This window comes from Periophthalmus magnuspinnatus, chromosome 6 (genome assembly GCF_009829125.3).
Source record: "Periophthalmus magnuspinnatus isolate fPerMag1 chromosome 6, fPerMag1.2.pri, whole genome shotgun sequence".
Lineage (NCBI taxonomy): Eukaryota > Metazoa > Chordata > Actinopteri > Gobiiformes > Gobiidae > Periophthalmus > Periophthalmus magnuspinnatus.
The window spans coordinates 22,252,136-22,270,209 of record NC_047131.1 but is presented as its reverse complement, the minus strand read 5'-3'; the positions used below and the strand labels follow the sequence as shown (position 1 = coordinate 22,270,209).

The 18,074-nt window shown below is 38.2% G+C and overlaps 3 protein-coding genes across 3 annotated transcripts; 1 reads left to right on the top strand and 2 right to left on the bottom strand.

The window, feature by feature from the left end:
• Positions 1 to 1,848: 1,848 nt before the first annotated feature.
• On the bottom strand, positions 1,849 to 3,393 carry fancf (FA complementation group F). Its single transcript, XM_033968573.2, has 2 exons — positions 3,340 to 3,393; positions 1,849 to 3,120 (listed from the first exon to the last, which is right to left on the bottom strand). Exon 2 carries the CDS (start codon positions 3,030 to 3,032, stop codon positions 1,995 to 1,997), a length of 1,038 nt encoding a protein of 345 aa, XP_033824464.1. The 5' UTR covers positions 3,033 to 3,120; positions 3,340 to 3,393; the 3' UTR covers positions 1,849 to 1,994.
• A 344-nt stretch (positions 3,394 to 3,737) lies between these two features.
• Positions 3,738 to 15,389, top strand: LOC117372738 (growth arrest-specific protein 2). Its single transcript, XM_033968574.2, has 8 exons — positions 3,738 to 3,932; positions 6,167 to 6,317; positions 7,832 to 7,962; positions 10,461 to 10,602; positions 11,984 to 12,047; positions 12,215 to 12,425; positions 12,499 to 12,606; positions 14,554 to 15,389. Exons 2-8 carry the CDS (start codon positions 6,173 to 6,175, stop codon positions 14,761 to 14,763), a joined length of 1,011 nt encoding a protein of 336 aa, XP_033824465.1. The 5' UTR covers positions 3,738 to 3,932; positions 6,167 to 6,172; the 3' UTR covers positions 14,764 to 15,389.
• Positions 15,390 to 16,037: 648 nt separating this feature from the next.
• svip (small VCP interacting protein) lies at positions 16,038 to 17,869 on the bottom strand. Its single transcript, XM_033968575.2, has 4 exons — positions 17,420 to 17,869; positions 17,139 to 17,189; positions 16,258 to 16,371; positions 16,038 to 16,113 (listed from the first exon to the last, which is right to left on the bottom strand). Exons 1-4 carry the CDS (start codon positions 17,480 to 17,482, stop codon positions 16,099 to 16,101), a joined length of 243 nt encoding a protein of 80 aa, XP_033824466.1. The 5' UTR covers positions 17,483 to 17,869; the 3' UTR covers positions 16,038 to 16,098.
• Between the last annotated feature and the right edge of the window lie 205 nt (positions 17,870 to 18,074).

Genomic DNA, 18,074 nt, shown 5'->3' with positions numbered 1-18,074 from the left:
ATCTCAGTCTTTCTGATATCCCTATCTATGTGTTTGCTGACAGTAGCCTCTCATTACTGGGGACAACTGGAACACAGGTGTGCACTGGCCCCTCTCCCGCCTGTGTGATCCCAGACGGAGGGGGGCAGACTGGAGCGGGGCAGACTGGAGCGGGTTAGGCACGTGCCGCTATGAGACAACCTCTGCCCCTCCTCCTCCCCCCCGTCTCTTGAGAATGCCTATTCACACACCAGATGGGGGCTGGATCTGAGTTGTTGTTTTTTTTTATGAATGCTAGCCCTCACAATATTTCCTTCCTTTATTACCACATGCTGACGGAGAGCAATTCAACAGTGCAATTACATTGTGTTGGTGTGGAGACAAGCTCAGGGATATGGTATAATGATTTCAACTATGATTATTGCAAAGACTTAAAAACTGGTCGACCCTTTTGTTGTACCCGAAAACAACCCTATAATTTTCCATTTAAGGTTACGAAAAGGGCCATTTATTTTCATTTAGCTTTGGATAAATGGGAGGGAAACGGCATGGTGGGCCATTTGTGGCTTTTACCACAAAGACTTTAATGGATCCAATAAAAGTGTGATACCGAATTGGTGAATAATACACAATACATCATCAACATCAACAACAGACTGTTTAAACTGCCACCTTACTTTGAACAAAATGTTATATTTTAGCAAAACTGCCAACAATAATATCTTAATTAGCATTACTTCTGACAATGTGTTAAACTGTGTGCAACTTTCATTTCCTAAGCTTGACACTAAATATTCATATGCAACATTCATTAGTACATTTGGGGAAGCAGGTGACAGTAAAGGTGCATTCAAACGTACACACACATCTATATCTATGTCTATATTAGTGTTAAGTAAACCATGACAAGTACTAACACACCCTGAATCACTGCTGGTGGGTGCATATGTTGTTGATTGGCTGCTGATAAATTGGGTGTGTACATGTGGCGCCCTACTCGGTGACCCTTGTCTGTCTCTATGTGAATGGCTGGTGCTGAGTTAAACGAGCCGTGGACTGTTGGTGTTTCCCGTCTGCTGCAGTTATGTCACACAGTGGCCATTGTAGTTAGAGCTGTGATTGAACACGCCTCATGTGGCTAATCGATCCCTCACTGCACATTTATTGACACATGTTCATGAATTAGTGGCCAACCCAAACTATCAATTTAAAATTAAGACGTTTTGTTACTACGAAAAAGCTGATTTTTACTCTTTTTTGGGGGTTTTTGCCATTTAGGTTACACTATATGGCAAAAATAACAAAAAAGGGGATGGTTCAAGGCCTGAGCAATGCCTTGAACCATCCCCTCACACATCAATTTATATTCTTAATTATTGTAAATGGAATTAGAAAATAAGCATACCTGAAGAAAATGAGCTTTTGAGGATGTGAAGACTCATTGATCATGGTCAACCAGCCTGAGGATTAAAACCTGTGTTGGGAGAAATGCTTTAGGTAAAATCTCATCTTGTGTAATTTTATTTATTTGTGATATAAATGTGTCTTGCAAAAGCAAACAAAATACAATTTCGTTACTTTAGGTTTCAAATTATGATTAAGAATTTAATTACTTTCTATATTACAGACCCTGTAATTATATTACTTATAGGTACCATGGTGATAATGAGGTAGCAAGGACAACTTTGTGAAGTTGAATAATGAAGCCATCAATCTCCTGAGATTAATTTTCTCACTGCAAACTGACAATTATTGAGTGGAGTCACATGCTGCGGCTGGTTAAGGAGTGCACATGCTACCATCTGTTCAGAGCAGTGCTACCAACAAAATGTCTTTTTGCTAAGGAAATTAGAAAACTTTTAGTCCAAATAAACAAAATAACATTGTAATTTATTTTTAATTCATACACAATGTATGATGAAATACAAGACATTTTGGCAAATAATAAATAATAAACAGTTTAAAATAGTAAAAAAAACCCAACATCTGAGCTTTCTTTCATGGCTTCATTGAGATTATGAATGTGCGATTTCTTTGATAATTGCTGACAGTAGATCTCCCCATATACTCAGTCCACTGACATCAAAGTCCCCATCAGTACACTTTAAAGCCTTCAGCTCAGTTTCCAAATGCTCCTTCAAAGAAACACTGGCTTTAAACAAAGATACAAAGTGCTCTGTCAGATTCTGGAAAGATACAGGAGGATTTTTGCTGTCTGGAATCCACTTCCTGTTATTTATATCATACTCCATTTCTTTGGCCCACTTTTTGAGGATATCACTGTACATATCTCTAAATCTCAAATGCTTTTTGGCTATGTCCGCAAGAAGTGACAAAGGCAGTAAATGACACATGTTTTCCAAAAAGTTCTGCTTTAGCTCTAACCAGTCCAAAATTGACATAAATTCTAAGTCCATTCTTGATTCATTTTGTAAAGCAGCACCAATTACTCCACAAAAATGCTCCTCTGCATCTTCACATCCTTGGAGAACAGAGTCCAAAAACTGGTTTACTCTATGGCTATCATGGCTTTGCTTCACCACAGCACCCAGTTCTTCCAGTAAAAGGTTACCTTGAACTTCAACATCAGGACCAATTCTGGATGGTATGTTGACATTCCCCAGCACTTTACACGCAGACTTAGTCTCAATAATCCAGCTGCCAATGCCTCTCACGTCCTGATAACTATTACCATCATTGTTTGAATGTGTAGGTTTATCAAATAGCATCTTCATGATAGCTAGAGGGACATGCATATTGCGTAATAGTCCTTGCAACAACAAGTTTTGACAGCGCGACAAGTCACTAAAGCAGAGCGCAGTGTAATCTGGGAAAAGTGGACCCAAGTTTTGGTTTGTCATTTCCAGCTGTCTCTCCATCACCTCTCGTATGGCCGGGTTATGACGAAACCGTTTATGAATGTGTTGGCAGTACAGGGCCCAGTGAAATGCTCTGGACACCGTCTCCTCGTCCCATCGCGCTACGGCGTCACTGTGCGTCGCCACGGCCAGCAGCTCTACGGTGCTCGACAGGTTTTTCACCATCACCTCCATGTGGCGCAGTGTGAGTCCACGGAAATAATGTTGTCTATGGTGATGATGCCCAAAATGTCATGCTTTGAGCTTCAATCGCAGATATATGCTAGGATGGAGGGAAACAGAATGTATTTAATCGTCCACCATTGCTCTACAATAACAATACTAGGCAACAGTTTGAGCTTAGCACGAGACAAGAAAAAAAGGCTACAAACAACTCCAACCCAACAACTAAAGTCTTTATAAACAGTGTAAATGACTCGTTAACTTATTCAGAGAACGTGCCGTTTAATAATGCGGGCATCGTTACGTTTAATGTACTTACTTGGTTGCTCAGAAGTCAAAAGTCTTCTTCATCTCCTGTTACTTTTTCTGAAGCTCTACCGGTTTCACTTCCGCGCATGCGCAGTTTGATGAAAGCGTGACCAACTTTGCATTATGTAAAAATGTAAACAATCATGCCAGGCTATGTTGCAATTAAATATCCAGCAAACACGTTGAAGCACTCCTCACTACTTTTTATGTAAGTATGAAAATAATTATGAAAATACGTCATAAAATACAATAGCATAGCCAAATAGAAATGAAAGCCTGTGTAATTTACTCATTGGAGTCTTTTAAAATAATAGGCGGGATTTTTGTCAAGAGAGAGTAATGAACCACAAAGAGGGGCGAGACGAGAGAGGGCTCTGAATCCTGGGACTTCCCTCCCATCAGCTGCAGCGTGCTTCGTCTGCATGTGTGTAGATGTGCGTGTATGAGGCAGACTTGTTTCAGACTGAGCAGAGAGGAGCGTCAGATCCAGTCCGCGGTCCACACGCCTTCACTGTTGAGGCTCAGAGCTCCGCTGATGGTGAGAGCATGAGAGCAGGGGTCCAGCGGATGAGTGGACGAGTGAGAGGAAGCTGAAACCCAAGGGTAAGGACAATTTTGGAGTCATATATTACACCATGATGGAGGTGAACAGTCTTGTTATGTTTAATGTTTTATATTTAATTCCACAGGCCATTTATTTATTATTTGAATCAATTTTCATTAAAACCAGCTTTTGTGAACAGCATTTTTTTGTTTTGTTTTTTTACTTTTTAACTTTTTTAAACATCAGTAACCATGTGGATTTAGATCCATTAAAATGCAGCAGGTCACTACATGAGACACAACCCTCCCAGTTTTTCATCTTCAACTGTGAAATGTCAGTTGTGGTTTTGTGACACTTAACACGGAGACAGCCTTAACTTTCTATTGCTGTCTGCATTTTAAGTAGGCGTAACTTTGTCCAAAACATTGTAAAATAAATACATTTAATGTGTTGACATGTGGTTTGATGAAACCCAGACAGCCTTTTGAGATTTTATAATTCAAACAAGAGATGGGCTAGACTGCTCTATTGCTCTGTACAGTGAGTTTGTAATTACAGTGACATTGTCCAGAAGCAAACTAATGGCCATGTATTTTATCTCAGCTTAGGGGTCACTGTGAACCAAGTGAATATTAATACAAAAAAAGCCTATTGTAAACAGCATTTACGCGAACAGACAAAAAGGTTTTCTCATTGCTGTACTGTGCAGAGGGGAAAGGCATGATAGTCAGGAGGACAGAGTCGCTCTTGTTCTTTATAATTGACGTGATTCTGTTCAGTTGAAAAAATCTCACCGTGTGCTTTGACTGGAGCCATCCTTAGCTGACGGCAGTATGTTATTGCGGCTTTACTGGAGTCATGAGGCTAATGTATATTTGAATACCCCATGATAGAGGTTATCTGTGAGCAAGTCCAATTCTGAGTCTAAATAGCAAAACAACATGGTTAGGTAGGTGATACTCATGTGTTTTTGGCGTTAGAGTTGAAGAGGTCAAGCTGCAGTGTGGTGAGAGGAGGCAGGTATGTCCCAAAACAACTGTGGATATCTCTAGGACCCTTACCCCCCCCCCCCAAAAAAAAAAGAAAAAAAAAAAGAAAGTATGCTATGTTTATTCACCAGAAATCTAGCTTTTGATGCTCTAATTGTGTCAAGCAAGACAATACAATGTTTTTTGTTTGGATACTGTAAATTAAGTATAAAATAAATAAATAAATACAAAAATAAAAATTTAATTAGGACCAGAAAAGATTTAAGGTTGGGTTGTGTATTTTTTGTAGCTGTGCAAAATAACTGCCTTGTATGGCTTAGTTTAACTTGATTTTTAAGCAACAGATTTTATTTAAAAGGATATGAGGTTTTGTATTGCTTTGCACCAAACTTATATTGACTGTGGTGTGATGATATGACTAGACAGAATATGTCAGCAAAAACCTATACAGCAAATGGTGCTGTTTGAGTGTGGTTGGTCCGTGTTGCTTGTTCTGTCAGTCAACCTGGACATGGGAATCTAACACCTGTATGTCAGAGTTGAGCTCTAGACTTCACTGTGTTTGGGAAGTCTTTAGGAAGACATGACAACCTTGGTCTGACATCAAGCTCTCAGTGCACATAGTGGCCACACTATTGTGTGATTCAGTTCCAGCTAACTCCAAAAGGGCCTTGAAATGTTCCTCTAGGGCAGATTTGTTGCATTGTGTCATTACCCATTTGTATTTAGATATCATCACACAGTATAAAATGACTGACAGGTTCCTTGTTTGCATAAGGCGGTTCCTTATTTGCCTGATGTGCTTTTGTGTGTATTTAGATTGAAGGATACAATGTCCCAATAAAAATGCCCTATGTAGTCTTTTCCATAGAATACAATGAGGATTTAGATGCAGGTAAACAAATCTGTCTTGTTCTTTTATAGCTTACCAGCCAAAGTAAAGATATTTTGTATCTTTAGTATAATATATAATTAAACTGATAGTAGGTAGACTAAAATTGTTGGTAAATTTTGACAGAATATCTCCAGAATAGAGATATCTTATTTTCCCACACACAGTTAGTTGTTGTAGATATCACTGGCTGCCTCTTGATAAAATTGTTGAGTGGAGTGTTGATTGAATTGATGTGCTCTCAACCAGAAGCTAGCCACTCATGGTGGAGTGCTTTATTATTAAAAGTTCTTTGATCAATACTGTATGCATGCCACAGAATGCAGATTATATAGTGAACTTCAGTGACTGAATCAAGCATTATTATAAAAATGGTCTAAATGTACTGTATTCTTCACCTTCAATTCTACAGGGAACCATGTGCAGTTCCCTGAGTCCCAAACAGACCACTGGCCCGGGCCTGACTGACATGCAGCAGTACCAGCAGTGGCTCGCCAGTCGCCATGAAGCCAGCCTGCTGCCCATGAAGGAGGACCTGGCCCTCTGGCTCTCCAACATGCTCTGTAAGACCAGCTCATTAACATGGCTCAGATATCTCTAGTATATAACGCATTTTATTTGGACTATTAATGAGAAACTGTTTAATTACAGGCCAGTCTGAAAATAGAGCTTGGCTGTGATGTTGCTGAATGTGCTTTTTGGGGGCTTACAATCAATGCAGACCTCATTACTGCTGTTAAGTAACTTGAATTTGTGGACTTACATAGATTTTGCACTAATGAAATGATGCTTCATCGTTAGCAGCTACTGATGAATACTATAACTGGAATTGGCTTGAGCATCAGCAAAGTAATGATACAAATTTACAAATGTTCTAACGTGTATCTTTTATGTATCTCCAGTATAGAGATATCTTATTTTCTCACTCACAGTTAGTTGTTGTAGATATCACTGGCTGCCTCTTGATAAAATAAGTGTCCCAGCTGCTGCATCACTCATGTTCTGAATAAACATATTTGACATTAAGCAATACATTGTTTAGTAATTTATAACAATTCATGAATAAGCAATTCTAACAAACTGGCATGCTCAGCCACACATCAGAAAGACCAATTTTCTCCCAGCATCTCTTTGGTTCATTTATGAAGTCTAGCCTCTACGTCTGGCACCATTTTCCCAGGATATCCTGCACTCGGCTTGCATTTCTCACACCAGCTAATTAGTTTCCTGAAACAGACACTGATTTGAACATCCTAAAACAACTCCTCTATCATGTTTAAAATTTCTGGCTGCTTTTACACCGGAGCCAGCCAAATTACAGTAGTCAGTGTGGAAATACTGGTAATTGAAATTCATGTTTATGTCTTTATCAAGTTCCCAAATTGAAATCATTATAGTGTGAAAAACTGTGAGGACATAAAATACGTTAGATGAGTCCATTGATTGAGTAGGTGGATACCGGCTGGCCGCTGCATTGGTGAGTCATTTATTTGAAAAGCCAAGGCATAATATATATATAGGGGTGAGTATTGCTATGGATCCCTTTGGAGTTGATTTTTCCTATATGTGCTATGGCTAGTTTAGTGTAGGCATAAAACTGGAGCTGGTTGAGTATTTCTCAAGATCTCCATTTTCTGGCCACAATTACAACATTTGGAACTCATTAAAAGCCTCAGACCCCTCCTCCTATAAGAAGCAGAAAGGGTATGAAAAAAAACCCATCTCTGGGGTTCCTTTCCCGCAGACACCACCCCCATCACCACCTCCAATTTCACTATGATCTAACCTAACAAGAATGGTCGCTTGGAAGTCATTCAAATGGACAGCTCAAGTTGATCTTAACCCATATATCAGAATAAATGTACTGGATAATGTGGTTCTATCATGCTATCCCTATATGTACAAAGAGAAATGCGGAGTAATTGATGTGTTTCAGATTTGGCTACTGGAGAACCCACGACTATACCATTATATTTGGGCAAAAGTTGAACCACAAATGGGATAATAAATGCCTGGTGGTTAGTTATTCTTTTTTGATGAATTGTGTGTGCTGCCTCTTTATGCCTCCCCTGGTCAGGTCTGGAAATCACCGCCGAAAGCTTCATGGATCGCTTGGACAATGGCTCCTTGTTGTGCCAGCTGGCTGAGACACTGCAAGAGAAGTTCAGGCAAAGCAACGGAGTCCTGTCTCCACTTGGCAACAAAAAGGTAACATGAAACCTTAGTGTTACAGCCATGATAACAGTCTCACTTTTCTAAACAGAACCTAAAATGACTTTGAATATAAATGGTTTGAAAGAGAACATTTTAGGTCCAAGAAGCCAGGTGCATATTAAAGGTACACTATGTAACTTTTTCAGTGGTGAGTCTGCCTTCTGCTTGTCTTGGAGGAGATTTTACTGCTTTGCCTTGATGTTCCACAGTACAGCATTAAATATATTTATGAAGCACTTTTCAGTATGGGTTTTTCAGTATGGATTTTTGTTGCTCCATAGATTTTACTTGTAACTTGGCCTGGAGGTTTGGCCTGTTCCCTACTTGTCTCCATTGTGATATATAAGTTACTGTTAAATATTCCAAGCAAAGACAACATATCCATGTAGCAGGTGGAATCTCTCCCACCAGAAAAGTCACACAGTGCACTTTTAATGTGGAAGTAGTAGTGGAAGACTACTGCACAGTTATTTTTCTTCAAATGTGTGTTTATTATATTGTTTATCATATTTCTAAGTGCAAGTAGAGTTTATGTGTTGTGTGGCTATAGTGTTTCAATTTTGATTTGTTTTACTGTCATGGTGAGAAAAAAAGTCTAAATTGGGGGGATGGGGTGCGTGGTTTTGAGCAGACCAACAAAACTTTGGGGCCCCATCATACACTGTAAGAAGTGGGAAAGGCGGCTTGAGTATGTTTTCTCTTACAAGGATTTGTTTTTCATTAGATTGTATTTAACTTCACAACAGGGTTTACTCATAAAAATAACTGTTTACACAAGTTGAGTTGCTCCAGTATTTGACAAATGGTAAAATGTATTCAGTGTTTTATCCAGACTTTACAACATTTTGAAATTTAATTAAATGAACAGAGAGCTTTATTACATTGAGAAGGGAATCATGGGACTCTGTGTCTGAGTAAACAAGTCCTTTTGAAGTCTCTGGGTGAATGTGATTTGCTCTACCTGATAGATTGTCCTTACTTCCTCTGCTCAAAGTGGTATAGTTAACATTTTAACCAAATTTAATTGTACATTAACTGTGCTAAACCTTATTTTATGAACATCAACATCTGTTTTTGAAAGTTCACACTCTGTAGAGCAAGTTAAAGACATATTTCTTGCTCTTTGGAGGGACTTGTTGATGTTTGCAATGGGGCTGGTGACAGAGGGTCTTCTGATCTCAGTGTGAGCACAGCCGCACAGATGTAAGGAAACACTCGGGTCAATGACCGTGAGACAGCAGATGATACACTGAATACAGAGTCTTTTCACTGAAAACATTGAGAAACAAGGCTTAACTATTCAATCATTAACATTACATTTTTCATTTTCAAAAATACGGCTTCCTTTTCATTTTACCATGGCTGCTTGCCTCGTAACTTGTGGTTCCTGGTTCAATTCCCCTTCCTCTCATTTGCTTGCTTTCTTGAATACTGTTGCTTGTTTCTATGGCATTGCATTGGTGCTGTAGTAGGATGAACAGATTTATGTTGTTTTGCATAGCTCTCATAAAATAGATATACATAATAACTTTGTTTCACATTATTTCACAGAACATACATGCTGTTGTACACGTACTCTCCCGTGTAATAAAGCCCTTTTAAAGTTGACTTGGATTATGAGAAAAATCCATAAATCGTATAGAGTTGTCTAATGCACTTACATCAATCAATAAGAATAGAATAGAGATAACATTTAAGCCTTCTCACAAGCTTGTCTTTTGTTCACTGCAGTCTTCATTAATTGTTAAAATCGATTGATGTTGTAAAGCAAACAAGATTGGACTTCACAGAGTTCTGACAGTGTAGGGAAAATAGGTTGTGCACAATGATTTTTCTGTGGGAATAAACTAAACTAATATTGTAATATGCACTTAGTTGTTTTTTTGTACATTCGGCATTATCAATCACCAAACCTTTGATTAATCACCCCCAAAGTTGTGCAGCTTCTGTGCACTGAACGTGTGTAATTGTAATATTCACTTCAGATTACAATGGAATGACGTGTCCAACATTATTTCAACAGGAACTACAGCATAGCTTTTCCAGAAGGAGTCAGGAGTAGAGCCCGGAAAGCAAAGAAAAATACCCCAAAAAGCCTATTGCATACTTTCACCATGAGCTCACTGCACCTTTCTCATAGCTCAGACACACATACCCTGTGTAAAAACCACAGCCAAGCATAAATCTCACAGTAAGGACCATGTGGGGGCTGAGTGCTATAAGCGTGTCATTTGATCCTGAATACAGAGGGCCTGGTAAAATAGGTCTCGTATACTAACCCGCCATCTCTTATATTGATCTGTGTGGAAGCGATCCCGGTTGAAATCAGAGCCTTCACAGATGGAAAAGAAATCAGTGCATGATATAGTCTGAATGGTCCTGTGTTTTGAAGAAAGCCCTGGGGTGATGGGGGAAGTCACACTATCCCTATTCATCACAAGTTAGAAGATCATAAATGAATCAGTGAAATATTTGTAACTCTTTCCTTGCAGACAATTCCCTATCGGAGGATTCCATGCCGAAAAAGTGCACCGTCAGGATCGTTCTTTGCGCGGGACAACACAGCCAACTTCCTGTCATGGTGCAGAGAGGTTGGGGTTGGGGAAACATGTCTATTTGAGTCTGAGGGTTTGGGTGAGTGCTTTTAACCCTCAAGAATATGGCCCAGAGAAGCGATCACATCACTGTATCTCGCTTAATAAGCATAACATTATGACTATGTTTTCTTAAACTGGTCTGCATTAGATCCTTTAAATCACTGTAATATCAAACCTTATAATATGATTCCAAGCTTCTGTTATTGAATACATTGTTTTGTTGTCAAAAGTCCAAGGGAACTATATAGTGCTGTGTCATTTACTAGTGCACCCAGCAGGAAGAAATAATTGTTATTAATACATTATTTTTAGTTTTAATCCTCTATATTATAAACTAATAATAGCACAATCAGGTGTTCATGAGCTGCATAATTTGTAAAGGTAGCAGTAAAGTAGCAGTTCAACAGTACAATGAGCCCCCGTCTCACAATAAAAAGCATTATGTAGATTTGGAAATCTCTTTTTAACAATAAATGATAATGCTGGTTGATGATTTTTATGCCTTCCGATTAGCGAACAATAACCATTTGAACTATAACCGAAGTATTGTTCCAGATATTGAATCATATCAAACGTTTTATTGCTGCCTAACTTTTTCAGCTCTACTAACAGGTGCCATGATGAGCTGACATTTTTCGTAATGCACTATTCACCTGTCAGTGGTCATAAATTTATGCATATAAGGTTTAACAATAGTGGAGAAATTAACTGGACTAAGATTAAGTCTGATTGCGTTCCCACTGCAATAAAACAAAGCAGCAGCCACAGAGGGGTGTGAGATGGTGAAAGTAGGCCAGCAATATGCAAATGCTTCCGAGTTGGGACAGTTCACACTCAGCCTCTTTTATCAATGTCTCAAATTAGCTACAATTTCTGTCCATAAAAGAAGCAATTCAAATACTTCTGCTTACTCAAACACATGTACTCCAAACATGTTCACATTGTGACCTTATATCTTATCTTATCCATTATCTCACCAATGACATACTTTCATACTGGGAATTTTTGCTATTCTGTCTGGAGCCTTCCTGAGCACAGCAAAGGCCATATTACTGACTATTAAAACACTGACCTGACTACTTTCTATTTTATTTTCTCTTGTTCCCTGTGATAGCTTAAGTTCAGAAGTACACATCCAGGTTGGCAATCGAACAATACTCTCTTCAATAATGCATGGTGTGGTGTGTCACGTCTTCATCTCACAGGCATTTTCTTTAGCCACTGGGGTGTTCCACTAATGTCTATATCCATTGTTAAGGACATTTATGAAAACATGACATTGATGCATGAAGTTAATGTATTCATGTTTTGACCCTCCTCTGTCACACCACTGTTCTGTTAAGTTTCTATTTCATCGCATTATAATGTCAGTAGTTTGTTATCATATTTTTCCCATTGATGTTTATTTCTTTTTACAGTTCTTCATAAGCAGCCCAGAGAAGTGTGCCTCTGTCTTTTAGAGTTGGGACGAATAGCAAGCAGGTATGGACCAATTTGCATCATAAAAATATATTTTAAATTATAGGTGCCTTTATATCTTTCTGTAAAAAGAAACTGAAACCATTTTGAAAGGAATTTAGCACATTTTTCATTACCCATTTCTCACCAATTCTACTAGCTATAAATATTATTTCTATATTGTGTTGTAGGTACAATGTGGAGCCTCCAGGACTCATAAAGTTGGAGAATGAGATTGAACTAGAAGAGAAAGCACCTTTACCTCCTTCATCACCCATATCCCCATCTCAGCCTCTCCCACCATCCCCAGCACTGTCGTCTTCCCCCTCCCCAACTGCCTCCCCAACCCCTGCCAAAGCCACCTCCAGCAAGAAAAGCACAGGGAAACAGTTGGATGATGCAGTAAGTCTTTGAAATCAATTATTGTGCTTTACATGCTGCTACATGCTGCTATGTATGTTTTCAAATCTTTTAGGTGCGGCACATTGCAGATGATCCTCCTTGCAAATGTCCCAACAAGTTCTGTGTGGAGAGACAGTCACAGGGCAGATATCGCGTTGGAGAGAAAATGCTCTTTATTCGGGTAATAATATATAACTATCATATATAAGCTATATATAATATATATATATTATATATATATTATATATATATATAATATATATATATATATATATATATATATATATATATATATATATATATATATATATATATATATATTTAAATACATATTTATTTAAATATATTTTATGTATAAAATATTTTTGAAAATTGTCGCAGCTGGATTTGTAAAAATGCTTGATGAATAGTGTAGGTTTTTTTTTGATTATTCATTGTTCAAAGAGATGACCTTGTATTCATAAGAGCTGGCTGGAGAGTCCTGTGTTTGGAATGTTTACTGTGTGGTAATGGCATTCTGGTAATGGCATTTACGCTGAATATAGCTGCACAGTGTCAAATATAGAGATATTTTTACAGAAATATTCTCACTATATTGCTTGTTGGTGACCCTTTTAAGTAGCATTATTGAAGAAAGTAATGAAGAGTAATACAGATTATAGAAGTGGCATTGGTCCCCTTGAGACTGTGGTTACTTGGCAACCACAGCACCAGTATTCACACCTCTAAAATGTGATTCATGCATACGGTATGTTAAAGATGTTCAGGCACAGGGAGGGGGGTCTTTTGCAGTTGGCATGGTATACTCTACTCTACAAAATGGCACAATAGGACTCAGACTAATGATGATCAAATAATGTTAGGCTCATACAGTACATAGTAGCGTTACTTTCATTGACTGAATATTTATCCTTTGTGTTGCTGAGCAACCAAGGACAAATGGAAAGCGTTTCGTCTATATCAAGGCGGCACATGGAGCACATAGTCTAAAGTGACAGTGACAAGCCAACAATCATTTAAGTTGTTGATAATTATTTTTTGCAATACCCACAAATTGTGCCGGGTCAAGCCCTTTCTCTGACGCAATATTCACTGTTAAGATGCTTTAATTAAAATTCCACAGATATAAGCTCCCTATTAGTGTACTGAAAATAAGGCACCAAACCAAAAAGGTGTGACCATTACTGTGTCCATGTTGGGGACAGGACACATTACAGACCTCCCCTTGCAACACAGTACTATAAATGAGGCTCTTGTACCTGGACTAGTGGAGCTGAACTCTGTGTGTTTTGTGGGATAGGTGCTGTCCCAGCTAGACCCAGGGGCTATTGTCCGCTCACAGTCTCTGAAAAGGGGGTCTCCTGCAACATGGTCCTGTCCCAGAGCTGCATGATTGAAACCCCTCTGCATCACAGCAGACCATTACATCCATAGTCACAGCGCCCCAAGGCCCATAGCAGCTGATTGGTGGTGCTGCTGCCACTGCCCTGTAGATTGATTTTGTTAAGAGGCTTATAAATGTTGTATGTTGTGCTGCGGCAGGGCAAGAAACCTCATATTGGGTCAGACTGAGAGGACAATCTCACTTTACCCTTTTAAAAGACAAACTTAGATTTTCAATTTCAATAGCTTTGTCTCTTTTCATTAAACCCTTTCTGTGTGATTCCTACATTGGTGCAGCTTTTTGAACTATTCTATTGTTGATGGGTTAAAAGGTAATAAGTGAGGGAGACATGCTTTATGGTCACTCCCTCTAGGAAATGTAAATGCTCGGGCAGTAAATGACTTCCTGTCTTTGGGAGACCTTTTTTTTTTTTTCCTTCTATGTTAATAAAAAACATTAATGAATTATACATTAATTATATCGTTAGTGAATGATAAAATCAAGCTATAGTCTAGATTCAGTGTAACAACCTTTCCCAGAAATCAACCTTGTGCTTGACCTTAAAGTGGTCAGAAAAATGTGCCCACATTAGTGCAGGGACTGGACATCAAAGCCTTGTTAAGTGTTCATTCAGGTTCAAAAGTCCATTAAAGAAGTGACATAAGACTCTTAAGAGGGACTTTTGACACACATCAGCACGAGTGCTTGTGTAATACGTTTGTGTATTTTCCTTGCTCTCTGCAGATGCTCCACAATAAGCATGTGATGGTCCGTGTTGGCGGAGGCTGGGAGACTTTTGAGAGCTATCTGCTAAAGCATGACCCGTGTCGCATGCTGCAGATCTCCAGAGTGGAGACAAAGACTTCTCTTGGTGGCAACAAGTCACCAAACATCAAAGACCTGAGCCCAGACAGCTACCTGGTGGTGGCAGCAAACTATAAAGGCAAAAAGTGAGACCCTGCAGGAAGTGGACTAAGCAAAATCATTTCTCAAATGGACGTTCAAGTGTGATTTATCCATGTTTTTAGTTGTAATTTTAAATTTTGGTTCAGCAAAGATGCAATTTTTGTCATTTGTTCTTGTTATTTTTTGTCTTTCTTCAATATTAAACCAGCAGTATAATCGTTTTCTTAAACTGATGTAATGGAATTCTGATATGTTTTTGTCAATGTCTGATGATATCCTAATTATTTATGAAAAGACGAAAAAGCCTTGCCAAATAAGTAAATAAGTTGCAAGACTAAACACATGACTTGCCTGAGCGCTGTAAATATACAAATTAGACAAGTCTATGGATTTATGAGTTATCATGCAATTGAAATGCTTTATTTATTTTGAATTGCTACGATGCCAATAATCTTTTCAACCTTGCAGTATTCCAGGTTACAGAAGTCTTCTTTCTCTAATTTCTTGTACACTACTGCCCTCTAGTGGAGGCCAATGATCTCGATTTACAACGGAACATACTATGAAAGACTGCATATTTTATTGAACATTTTTAAGATCGTAAGCCAAAGCTTACATATCAATACATTCCTTTGGCAATTATGTTTTCTTGTAAAACAATCATACTGCAAAACCCCACACTTAGTAGCAGAAATGTTCTTTAATGCAGCGAATATCTTCAGTATTACAAAATTGGCAAGAGCACCAGAAGCTTTCAAGGATCGAGTGATGGCTGTAAGAAATGCACTCAGTCAACTAGGCAAGTCTTTGTATTAAATATTTACTAATAATACTAACATCTGTCAAACTGTATCTCCATCTATCATCATAATAAAGCAAGGATTCATACACTGTCTATTAAGCATATGTTACAAAGGGTTTCAAACAGTATGAAAAGTCTCATTGAGGGTGCAGTGCCCAAGGCCAGCAGAAAGTGCAGCAAGTAAATCTCCTTCAATTATATTGGCTTGGCTTTCAGCAATACACTTTTGTAGACTGTGCTTACAAAAAGCATCTCCATGAACAAATGCTGTAAACATGAACAGGGTGTGTTGTACTAAAACCGTTTAGTGTTGAGAGCTTTATAAGGGCAATATGTGTGTTAAGAAAATAATCGTTTTGTGCCAATGATGTCTCTTCATGAAAAGGAAAAAAATACAATATGTATTGGCAACAGGGTAAAAATATCAACTGCTCTTGATTGTGCAAATCGTCAGTCGGTCAATATGAAGTTATGTATAATAGTGAAAAAAATTAAATACTTAAATTACAATTTATAAAATAAACAGCAATTGCTTTCTTCCTCTTCAAGTTGGGTCATTTTGGGATTTCAGAATGGAATTTTCATCCAACTTGCCACTGAAAAAGTATGAAAATATATTAGATTAACCAATATTAAAAGTGTCGGGTAGGTATTGTAAATAAGTACATAACGTATCTGGGTATTAATTGTTAATACAATTTTTAAAGATTAAACTGAGTTCATAACAATCCCAAAATTACCTTTAGCCCACCACCTCCGGAAACTGATGTGGTCATCTCCTGTTTTGATATCTCTTCTTGTTTTTTTCTTTTCCTTTCGACTTCTTCTGGATTTTTAACACCTCTGTACGCGGTCTGAAAAATTACAAGAAAGATTTAATATAGCATTAACAGCAAACCTTAAAGGAAAACAGCCAAGTAAACAAAGCATAGACGTGGGCAGAAGAGTGACCCTTAGCAGAATTGTACAACTCGCCATATTAATTAAAATGGTGATCTGTGTGTGAATCCATTCCAGCTGTGAAATTTAGTAAGGTGGTTGGATAAGACCACAACAGGCAATGTGGTCAATTTTAAAAAGGAAAATATTTTATTGTGAGCAACACCGTTACCTACTCACCTCCGTGCCACTTTTGCCTTGTTCTTACGTATTTTCAAGTGGCTCCTCTGTAGTAAAAATGACTCATGAAGGTTTTCTAACAACTGGAACTATCATTATGAAAGTGTGCATACCCAATTTACTAATAATAACTATTTTATAATAAACATAAAGAGAATGTTATTTTATCCAAATCAATAATTTCAAAATTTTTAATGTCACTTTATAAAACAAGTTTATTTTCACTGTAGGCTTATGCACAAAAAACACTATCTTACATATCAATATCAATCAGACTGCAGCAGTTTTGTAAAACACACTTAGGGTAATGAGGTTTCAATACCCCTATGCTATGTTTTATTTGCGTGTTTTCGTACATTAATAAGCATATGGTGAACTGTAGGACAAAATTGGTTTGTGGCCACGCCCCTGAAAATCCTGCATTCAATGTTTTTACATACGAATTCCGTACTGCAATAAAATGTATTTGGATAGTTTTTTACAGTCTGAACTTGTAACCCACCTCCTTCTGTCTTTTTTCAGCAGCTTCTGCTAACTGTCTTCTCCTTGTCTCCTGTAAAAACAAACAATTTATGACTTAAATACAGCGTGATGGTAAAAGGCCTGTCAGCAATACTTCACATTCCATTTACATTTACACAGACTAAAATCTAGATAAATATTAGGTAAGCGTGTTCAGTAGAAATTGCACTTTCTCTTTAACAATATCCCACGTCTGTTTTTGCATTAGCATCGGTTAAAGTTCTGTTCGTAAAAAACATTAGGCCTGATCGTTTTACTTACGGGATCTGGCGTTACTACAACATCGTCCGCCGCGCCTCCAAAGCACGGTAAACACATTCCCATCGTCCTGTGTGCCCCAGACCACAAAAGGCAATTTTATAAAGGGACACTTAAATTTAGCAACCAACTAGCTGTTAAGCGGCGGTAACGTTAAGGCTGTAGCGCTGATAAATAAGGCAGATTGTCCCTCAGAGGCTGGTTTGGGCTCGTATGGCTTTAGGCACTGCACCGTTAGCTAGCGACCAAAGCTAGCGTTAGCTACATCAGTCTAGGCGCAAGTTCTCTCTGGATAAAAGCATCAACAGTCTTGGCAAATAACTAAGGAAATGAATGTTTCCACCACCTTTTGTTTAGGTGCAACTTTAGTGGCATCTTGAAGCTAGTATCTGGCTTAATTTAAAATGTTATGTAGTTATGGTCAAAGTCCGGTTTGCAGAATCCTGCAGTGAGGTATGTTCAAGACGACACAATTATAAATATACATTTTTTCAACTGAAAAGCACAACAACAAATGAGCCTACATATATTATAGGACTCCACGTGAAGTACAATATGCTGTAAATCATAATGTTAGTATAGCCAAAGCAGTTGGCGAGTCACATTTGTATGATCGAATATCCTACTCTTGAATGCAACTCTGAAGAATTTAGAATGT

What these genes read in the sequence shown, in the direction of transcription:
- LOC117372738 (XM_033968574.2), top strand. Translation starts at nt 6,173, where the DNA reads ATGTGCAGTTCCCTGAGTCCCAAACAGACCACTGGCCCGGGCCTGACT. An exon ending in CTGGCTCTCCAACATGCTCT is followed by an intron (nt 6,318 to 7,831) that starts GTAAGACCAGCT and finishes TCCCCTGGTCAG; the next exon opens with GTCTGGAAATCACCGCCGAA. An exon ending in TTGGGACGAATAGCAAGCAG is followed by an intron (nt 12,048 to 12,214) that starts GTATGGACCAAT and finishes ATTGTGTTGTAG; the next exon opens with GTACAATGTGGAGCCTCCAG.
- svip (XM_033968575.2), bottom strand. Translation starts at nt 17,482, where the DNA reads ATGGGAATGTGTTTACCGTGCTTTGGAGGCGCGGCGGACGATGTTGTA. An exon ending in TTGTAGTAACGCCAGATCCC is followed by an intron (nt 17,190 to 17,419) that starts GTAAGTAAAACG and finishes TTGTTTTTACAG; the next exon opens with GAGACAAGGAGAAGACAGTT. An exon ending in CTGAAAAAAGACAGAAGGAG is followed by an intron (nt 16,372 to 17,138) that starts GTGGGTTACAAG and finishes GTAATTTTTCAG; the next exon opens with ACCGCGTACAGAGGTGTTAA.
- fancf (XM_033968573.2), bottom strand. Translation starts at nt 3,032, where the DNA reads ATGGAGGTGATGGTGAAAAACCTGTCGAGCACCGTAGAGCTGCTGGCC.